The 10,097-nt window shown below is 42.5% G+C and overlaps 1 protein-coding gene across 1 annotated transcript; it reads left to right on the top strand.

The window, feature by feature from the left end:
• Positions 1–5,197: 5,197 nt before the first annotated feature.
• Positions 5,198–9,283, top strand: LOC120046500 (calmodulin-1). The gene is made up of 6 exons (XM_038991786.1): positions 5,198–5,318; positions 6,152–6,182; positions 8,019–8,162; positions 8,255–8,361; positions 8,442–8,577; positions 8,673–9,283. Exons 1-6 carry the CDS (start codon positions 5,316–5,318, stop codon positions 8,699–8,701), a joined length of 450 nt encoding a protein of 149 aa, XP_038847714.1. The 5' UTR covers positions 5,198–5,315; the 3' UTR covers positions 8,702–9,283.
• The last annotated feature ends 814 nt before the right edge of the window (positions 9,284–10,097 follow it).

Below are 10,097 nucleotides of genomic sequence, written 5' to 3'. Positions count from 1 at the left end.
AACATACTGTATATTATTTATACTGTAATAGTCAATTGCTTAAAGCTGAGGGTGCTTTCAAAGTCCAATGTATTTCATAAAAGAAGAACTGGACACAGAAATGGATATAGACGAGAGAGAGAGAGAGAGAGAGAAGCAACGCATATTTCGTGCTGTGATTCTGACGAACACTCCTAGCAAGTACATTGAACTAATGGCGAGACGGCTCTGGGCGACGGAACTTGATAAACAGGTGAACAAACAAACATAAGGCACAGGAATAGCTCTAACTCTTTCCCCTGTGAAACCTCATGCTTTCTGATCATTGTTTTTATTATAGTTATTATATTCATGTGTAAAGCACATTGTATTATTATTACAGAGTGAGCATTGTCACATATTTGTACATGCAATGGATTCATCATTTGATTTTTCAGACAACAGGTTGTGGGATCCTCTATTTAACCTTCAGTCCATCTACTGTTGTACTTCATAGTGTAATGTCCACAGCTTCGTGTTGGACTTAGCATTGTGGTGGAGGGTATTGTCGGGTTCTGAGTCTTGATGGTTATGAAGACACAGAGAACAAACGACAAACACTTGAATCCAATTCTAGGTTTTATTTACTACCGGTCGGTAAGAGTAGTACACACGTAGCATACCAACTTTGTCATACAGGGGAGTCTCCTTTGCCTTAAACCTATGGAATGCATACAATAGTAATCATAATACATCTCAATGTTACAAAATAAACTAAATGCATAATGATATCCCTTGGCCGAGACATTCTAATCACTGAAGTCATGAACCAGACAATGACCTGCCCTCTAGTCAATAAGAAAACAAAGAGGGTAGCATGTTTCATGATTGCCATCCATGTTACAGAGAGGCATAGATGGTGAGACATATATATATCTGCCCGGCTATAGTTGTTAATATCCATCAGTAATTACAGTACCACCATACTTTGACCATTCCCATCATGTGGAGGTGGTATACTCTTTTCAATCAATAGGTGTCAGCAGTGAGTCACCCACACAGGGGCAGCAGAGAGGCTGATCAATCACATTTGTTTGTGGGTGGCTGAGCTGAACTGAATAGCACAGCAGCCACCTGCTCAGACTGCAGCCCTGGCTCCTTAGGAAGTGGCTGCAGCGTGCAGTGTGTTGCCCCCTGCAAGATGAGATCACCTGAGTTCCACAGGTCCCAGCACTGCAGAGCGGCCTGGCCCACACAGAGGCAGCGACGCTAGGGTCAAGGGCAGGGCCCTGCCACTGCACTCCCCAACCTACTTCCTGAATGTGGATCCCCCTTCCACCACCCCCCACACTACCCCAGCATAACCTCTGCGCAGCCACAGTTCCTCTTGTTTTCATCCTCTGGATGAAGCCAACACAGATAATGTCGAAGTCCTGTTCAGAATATTTATAGGAAAGAGCTATAAAGAGTAATTGAGATATTACATGGCAAGCAACACTACTGACACCTGAACGAAGAAACATCAAAGTTCTATTAAAGAAATACCAGGAAAAACTCATATTTGTAATAAAGGGATTAAGCGTTGAAGATGAAAATATGACAAGTACCTTGATAGCCTACTTTTATCCTGCACAGTATAATCTGGTACTGAACTGAAGGCTGCAGTGTTTGAACAGGAATACTACTCAGACTGCAGCAGACACCTGGAGCCACGCCAGAAAGAGGGAGAGGGAGGGGGGGGGGAGAAAGTGAGAACGAGAGATCAAGAGATTGAGAGAGCTGAGCGCCAAGATCAACAGCAGGAATTCAGTTTGACAGTTTCTAAGTGGTGTTGTCCTTCTGATCACCTCAAATAAAAAGGCCAGCAGATGACTTGAGCTACAAAGACACTCACAGATCGAGAAAGGTCCAGAGTAGACAGAATTAGAAGGATTCAAAGGATTCAACACTGAGCATGGACTGTATGTTCATATCCATTTCATCAGAGCATGATTGAAATAGCTTGGGAATACCAGCAATAGTAAATCCTCTTATCAGATTTGAAGGCATTAATCATATTTGGCTCATGATTATGTAATTGTGAATACAACAAGTCATTGCTCTGTAACATGTAGCTATTTAGGCCTGTGTTGGTTGGTTTCTGCCATAAGCCTGTTGTGTTGAACAGCATGGATAATGCTGTTATCACACATCCATAAAACCATAAAGAGCTGCATCTCTGAAGTAACCATTCATACTCACTGGGAGTATACTTCTCCTCCACATCACCTTTGACCAGTGGAGACCTTCTGGCAGGATCACCAATTGCAATTAGGAACTCTCCAATGAGATGTCTCTCTTAGACACAGCCAAATTGCCTTCAGTCATAAAAAATACATGCATTTTACATTCATACAACAAACAAACACACACAAAAAATACACATGCACACTCATACACACACACACACACACACACACAAATTATAATACCTATTCACATCCATACTACACACACTACAACTATTCCCCATCATGAAAGGTGACCCTCCCTCCTGGCATGGAGCCAACAGGTGCATTACAAAGCCCTCATACATGAATGATGACAGCGTCTTCTAGTTACACAGGTAAACATCCTCTCATATGTGTCACCTGCTTTGACCTCTGGAACTCCTCACATGCCACTTGTGCCAGTGAAACTGTGTAGCTTGTATAGAAGAACAATACCAACTCGTATCTAGGCGTGACGTCACAGCGACGCTAATGAAGATGGAGTGGAGGACACAGTACCAGAGTCCCTGACTACGGCCCTGCCTCCGCTACACATGACCCTTGGCCTTATGGTGTGAGACCAAGAGCAGCTATCTGAAGGAGTGTGTTCTGGGATGGGTTGCCTGTTGCAGATAAGGTCTGACTCTCGTACCACACATTCATACCATGCAGAGGAGAGGTGACATGACATAAATGTGGAGATTACTGGGCTAGCGCATAGGGATCCGTGTGCACACAAAATGAGTAAACTAGTCCATGTAAATGTAATGAAACCAAAACATAAACCGATACATATTCTGTATTCTGTGTACACACATCCCCCCCACAAACCCCTCACAACTTACATTACAGAGATTGCTTTCACGTTTTATAGACCATGAACTAATTTCTCCAGGGTTATTTATTTGTCCCTAACCAAGTCCCCAGGGACACAGGGAGAATGAGGGGGCATGTCATCAACCATCCAGCTGATTCTGCAAATGTATGGAAAGCACCATAATAGATAGATATGTAATGGTGTGCCCATATTGTGGCCGTTTATGACATATCAAACATATTTGGTTTACAATAACATAATTGCAGGATTATAAACGAAACAATGCATTATCAGATTCAGAAAATCCTTTCAGTCACACCAAGTGTATTTAAATACAGAGACACAAACATTTACAATGCGAAGTTGGTTCTTACATAAACATTGTATAACACGGGGCACGCCTCATATATGGTGCATTTTGTCACGGAAACACACACACACACAGATCCCAGTTTATCTGGTCCCTGTGACAGATTTAGGCATTTGTGCCATCTCCTTCAGACTAACATCATCTGCACTGGGAGTAAAATCCTGTTGCAGAAAAACAGATTTCACTGAATAGACTCCAGTGTGTTCCATATTAGGTAGAGAAAAACCTGGGAGGTGACATTGGATCTGCTTACAAGATCACAATTAATCTCTGAACAGAACAGAATGTAGTGAATAGAGTGAAACCATAGTTTCTGATGCTTCGGCTTTCATTTACAGTATGTCACCAACACAAAGTGTCTAACAGAACAATATTAGAAAGAACAGGCAGCATTCCATTTATGTTCACGAGGAAATGATCTCATGTTCTCTCCAGGAAGAGGAAATTTCACTAGACCTTTGACCGTCAGTCAAAGAGAGAGCGAGGTGACTTGGGGTAGAGAGATAGAGATGCTGTTACATCTTCACTGGTTCTTCAAATCCTCCTCAGCCTAAGTTTCCATCCTCCCCTTGCCCTGTGGCTCAAGTGGGACAGAGACAGGTGGCATGTGGGAGAAAGGAGAGCAGCCAAACATAAGAAATCAGGCTATCAGATACTACCATCCTCACTACCAACTCAATTAGACCTGAGAATCTAGTAAGCTGCATAAGTGACATAAGCGGTCGCTTAGGGACCCAGATCGCTAGGGGGCCTCAATTTACTAGTCAGGGTCTCAACTTACTGTTGAGAGTTAGAATAGTAGAATACACAATGTGCAAGTTCGAAATTTGGTTGTGCATCAGTTGTGCATCAGTAATTTTTCTCTTGTTATGTCAATCACTGACAGTCACTTAATAAGCCATGTCAGCGAACAATAATCATGGCCGAATACCGACTAGGCACGCAGGGCACGTGCCCAGGTGTCCTGACCACTACGGGTCTCCCATTGATTTTGTTAGTCACTCTCACTCAGATACTGTATCATGGCATAAGTCATGGCAAAATGTGTAGAGGGCCAACCAAATCTCACTTAGGGCCCACAAAATGCTAGAGCTAGCCCTGCTCATGACATTAACCCCCCCCCCCCCCCCCCCCAACTCCGTGATCATCATTGTAGCTTGTCATAAAATAACATCCAAAATATATATATTTTTTTTAAGTAATAGAGCTTGGTGTGGAATAACGTGAAGATTGAAGAGAGCATAGAAATATAAGACAATGTGTTGAAGTTGGCACTCCCTTTTTACTAAACTGTCCCCACCAGGAAAAGTGGATCATGGAGTCTGTGCTATGTATACTTTCAGCTCTCTGAAACGGAATGCATGTAATTTCCATCTGCTATGTATGATTTTCCATCTACGAAATGATTCCTACACTACAGAGAAGTACAATTATGTGCTTATTGCAAATGCGATGTATGTGTGGCCAACAATGCACCGGCAATGCAAGACCAAGGGAGTGACGCATTGCAGGTACAAACACACCAATCAGAGATCGCTATTTCATCCATCTACGTCTTGTGCCGCGCAAGGCATATCACTGACTAGCAGAAAGTATACATGCGCAGCTGGCCAGTCCATCTTCTAAAGCAACTTTTATGTTTAAATATGGCATATAAATTCATGTCGGTGAAATATTAACAGAGTTTAGGTAATTTTACAATTCATTTTACAATTAATCTCAATAAATGTGTGTTTGTGCTAATTTAGTAAATTACGAGAAAGGAAGTTGGCGGAGGGATCGCAAATGGGGGAGGAGTTAAAGTACAACGGTTAAAGGCGAGTCAAACTGCCTGCTAGTGCATTCCGTGAGATTGCAACATTAAGGTGCGTCTATATCTCCTTGCTAAGCGTCGTAATAAACCTGCTGCTACTATATCGCAATGGTAAGTGAACCGAATTCATTTTTTCCCCCTCGCTATATGGTTCAGCAGTTGTGGTCCTTCAGTTTTTTTCTCGACAAAAGTAGTTAGTTGCTTGACGTTACTGGGGCTTGACAGCCATGCTGTCTGAATAGGCGAACCTGCGTGCTTGCGCAGAAATTTTGCTGGCCGTCGTCGTGAGTTGGATACTTTAGCATTATTTCATGTCTTGCAGGAAGTTTAGTATAATAACTTAGTTAGCTAGTGACTGTAAAATGTTGGTAACTTGTTACATTAGTTAACGTTATATAGAAAGCAGCTGATGCTGACTAACGTTAATAAGCAAGACGTTACTGTACGTAGCCGAAGTTAGGGAGCTAAGATTACCGCCAATTTGCGGTTGGCTAGGAACATTCAATAGCTAGCTTGCTAACTAATTGATGTTAGAATAGGTCACGTTAGCCAGCTAGCTACATGGCTTAACGTTACTGTTCTGTCTTGGCTAGTGTCTAGCCAACACATTGGTAATCTCTAGTTTAAAGAGCATTCTCGAGTTTCCTGAAATTTGCTTCCGGTACTTGCTGTGTGTGTAATGTTAGCTGACGTTATGTATTTGTGTTGGCTAATTTGACTCGCTAACGTTAAAGCTAAAACTGCTAGGGTAGGTTCACTAGCTACTGTAGTTAACGTTGGCTAACTCTACTGTAGATGGTCAGTTGATGATGGATTCAGAGAGCTAATGTTTAAGTTAATGCAAGCCAGTTGCCATCACCACTAGTCGGTTAGATACTTGACATATGTTAAGTGGTGGCTCATCTGTTATAATTATTATAACCTCTATTCCCCCCCCCCCCCAGGCTGATCAGCTGACAGAGGAGCAGATTGCCGGTAAGACCGCATTGCACTCGTCTGTCCCCTACCCTGGAACGTGGCCCACTGTGGATCCCCCCCCACCTACTCGGCATTGGATTTATGTTTTTGCCTTTTAAGGCTTGCATCGGGACAAGCTGGTCATAAAACGATAATGAATGGGCAGGCTTTCTAGCCTCGGGTCTAAAGGACTCCCTCATGGGAAGCAACACAACATGCATTTTTATGATTTCCATGTCATAAATGATCAAATCTTAACGTGATCATCTGGTCCCACCTCTTGCTCAACTGCTGGTTGCAGCCTTTGGCCTGGGTGTGTCCTCTCCTTGTTGGATGGAATTCTGCTATCTAGTTCATGGCAGGAAGGCTGGCAAGCAAAGTGAGACTATGTTCAATTGGAATCTTGAGTCTGTAACATGACCCAGTGTATGCAAAACCTTTTCTACAGTAAAAAACAACTAACTCATGGAGAAGTTGGCAAGTTCACGTGGTTTTCCCCCTCCAGGACTGGTCAGTTAACACAAGTTGACTTGACATCTTTTTGTATTTTCTTTCATTAGTCTGCTGTTAGTCCCAACATGTTTTGCATGTCAGCAGTCAAGTTTTCAAGATTTAAGATTTTCAAAAAGCAGTGTCACTTGCCACCATGTGTTTTGCATCATGATGTAGGAAGTGACACTTTGCTTCTGGAGAACTTGACTAATGCCACTCCCAGCATGTTTTGTATATCAACAGGGGACTGGGATACATATCTTTTAGATTTATATTTACCTTTTCACTGCTGACTGTTGCGCTCTTTCAGTGGTGTAAGCTTTCCATGTGTAAAGTCTACTTCTGACGGGTTGCTGACAACATGTATCGCACCTAGTGTGTGTGGCTTGAATATTGTAATTGTGGGACAGTATCCCCTGAGTGTTTTGTACAGAGGATTTCAAACTTGATGCTAAAAAAGAACTAAACTGTGGCCTAGATGGCTGACCCATGTTTTCAACGTAGTCTACTGCATATGACATTTCGTGGCTGGCATTTTTCTAGATTTGGTTTTACTGGACAGACCCCAATATCTTGTGAACATGCTCTGGAGAATCTTGGGTGGGGGGACTCTGCCTCAGGGACGTTTTATTTAATGAAATGGGAGTATTGTGCATGAAGGTGACTAGTGTCTTATTAGGAATTGAAATGCGACTTCTCTATGGGAATTGTCTTTCTGGGCTGGACTTTAGTTAGACTGCAATACTGACGCTGTCCTCTGGGAATTTGAAAGTGTTTTTCCAGACTGGAGACCTTTTCCCCTTTTTTTTCAAAGGGCGTCTTCACTAGTTGTAGGTTTGTATTTTTTTTGGTGCCCATCTGTTAGGGCTTTGGTAAAGTGGAGGCAATTGATGCGTTGTCATGGTTATTTTTGTTTGTCCCCTGTGAGGGTTTCCTGACACTGGCAGGTCTATTTATTACAGTACTCCTGCAACAAAGGAAGTTCCTCTTTATACCGAAGGATCCTCAACTGCAGGCCTAATTGTGGTTTTCACTATGCTGACAAGCTGCTGCACGCCATGACTAATTGCAGACTTTGCACAGCAAGACCCCTGGCTATCACGATGGACTGCTTGTCATTCATTCTGTTCCAAGTCGGAAACTCTTTCTAGAGCTCTGACTTGTTCCCAGATGTCTTAATCACAATTTTATAGCAGGCTAGAGTTTAGGGTGGGGTATATTGCTAGAGAATTTCACAGGCAATAGTTATTTCATTGTGACACCTTTTTTGACTAGCCTTTCTGGGTTTCCTGTATCTGAGGAGTCACTTCCTCTGTTGGCAGTTCAAGAGGAAGGCCTCAGTTTCTGTTTATCTCTCTGCAGAGTTCAAAGAGGCTTTCTCGCTCTTTGACAAGGATGGCGATGGCACCATCACCACCAAAGAGCTGGGCACTGTCATGCGCTCTCTGGGCCAAAATCCCACAGAGGCTGAGCTGCAGGACATGATCAACGAGGTGGACGCTGATGGTGAGAAGCCAGCTCTTTCACAACTTCCTGTTAAGACTAGCCATGTGCAGTCACTGAAGAGATGTCCTAAACATGTTTCTTCTCCCTCCCAGGTAATGGAACGATAGACTTCCCAGAGTTCCTGACCATGATGGCGAGGAAGATGAAGGACACAGACAGTGAGGAGGAGATCAGAGAAGCATTCCGTGTCTTTGACAAGGTAACACACATCTGCATTCATCATGACAAGGTGTTTGGGTGTGGGGAAGTGCTCTCTAACGGACGTGTGCTCTGCTCTAGGATGGGAACGGTTACATCAGTGCTGCTGAGCTGCGCCACGTGATGACAAACCTTGGGGAGAAGCTGACTGATGAAGAAGTTGATGAGATGATTAGAGAAGCAGACATTGATGGTGATGGCCAGGTCAACTACGAAGGTTGGTACAAAATATTATTTAACTTTTCCTTAATTTAGATTTTCTTTATGTATTTGGATGGTGTCAAACTAACATTGGCTTTTTATCATTTGCAGAGTTCGTACAAATGATGACGGCGAAGTGAAGGCCTTGTACAGATATTTCTTATATAAATAACTTGCCTTTTTTTCTTTGTAATTTATCTGTAAAATCTTAATAGCCCTCCCTGCTGTCCAAAGGAACTGCATGTAAACTGCATAGGCTCTGAGTCCCCATGTCCATTTCTTTTGCTGTCATCGTGTTTTGGAGTGACGGCACGGTTGTAATAAGGAATGCCCGTCGCAGCCCCAGGGATTGGCAGAGCTTAGAACCGTCACATCTGCTCAGCTCCAGATGCGTGGTGACGGTGGAGACCTGTCAGCTGGTTGTCACTTGGCAACACTGAATGGAAACAGTGTAGAGGAGTCAACACTGCATGGACTACGGACAAAGTATATGAAATCTCTCAGCATTGCACTACTGCAAAAAATGACTGGTGTATCTTCTAGATACTCGTACAAACTCTTTTTGTATCTGCTGTTCTATACCAGAAAACAACTTTGTTTTAATCTTACTATGCTTTTTAATGTTTTACTCACTTTTCTTTTGTGGCCTTTGGCCGTGCTTCAACTAATTCATTCCAAGTTGTATATTTTTGTTTTCCAATAAAATTTACAATTTACCCAGATTTGAAATTGTCTTCTCAGCTGTAATAGTTTGTAAGTTAAATTTGTCAATGAAAGATTCTCCTTTTGCAAAGAAAAAGACATAAGCTGTTTACTAATGTGCCCATGTAAGGTCCCTGAGCAGTGAAAATGAGCATCAGCCAATGCCTTGTAACATTCAGCTCTAATTCCTATTGTCCTTAAAATAAAAGGACTGAATGGGATCAAAAGCTTCTATTTTTAATTGTACTCTATTAGGTTAACACTAATGTCTAGACCCTTTGCTAAATAGATGCATTGTGTGATGTTGGCTCAGTACCAGGCAGAAGCTGACTGCCTCATCTTATTTGGCATGAGTTCGCCTGGATAATGCTTCATGTCAAAACGCCAAGGCAATAAAATGAACTGCAAGTTCATTTTAGGTTAAACAACGAGTTTGTTTGCAGATATACTAAGTGTTTATTTTAAAGATGAAATGAAGCTCATTGTGTTACTCACCCATGCTTCCTGAGCCTCTACCCCTGCCACACTGCATAGTGACATGCTAGCTACTAGTCAATCGAAGTACTGTTCAGGGCATGGTAAAGCAGCTCTTGGATCTAGAAAGGCAGCATGGTAATAGGATTGCAATAACATTTAGCGTTATGGCCAAGGTAACATTGACGCCTGTGAGTTACTCATCAGTTCTGTTTCACCTTGAGGCTATTATGCTGCGCAGCACAAGCTTTGGCATTATCACAGCTATTTCCTCAGTGTCAAGTAACTACCATTATGCACAGTTAGAATTTGTGTGTTGGGGGGGATTAGGGGCTGAGGTACGAATATGATTAAACTTTT

The sequence above is a fragment of the Salvelinus namaycush genome, chromosome 4 (assembly GCF_016432855.1).
Source record: "Salvelinus namaycush isolate Seneca chromosome 4, SaNama_1.0, whole genome shotgun sequence".
Lineage (NCBI taxonomy): Eukaryota > Metazoa > Chordata > Actinopteri > Salmoniformes > Salmonidae > Salvelinus > Salvelinus namaycush.
The sequence above is the reverse complement of the archived record's forward strand: the minus strand, read 5'-3'. Positions and strand labels throughout refer to the sequence as shown.

Excerpts from the sequence above, each read along its gene's own strand:
- LOC120046500 (XM_038991786.1), top strand. Across the intron at positions 6,183-8,018 it reads GACAGAGGAGCAGATTGCCG|AGTTCAAAGAGGCTTTCTCG; the intron begins GTAAGACCGCAT and ends ATCTCTCTGCAG. Across the intron at positions 8,163-8,254 it reads CAACGAGGTGGACGCTGATG|GTAATGGAACGATAGACTTC; the intron begins GTGAGAAGCCAG and ends TCTCCCTCCCAG.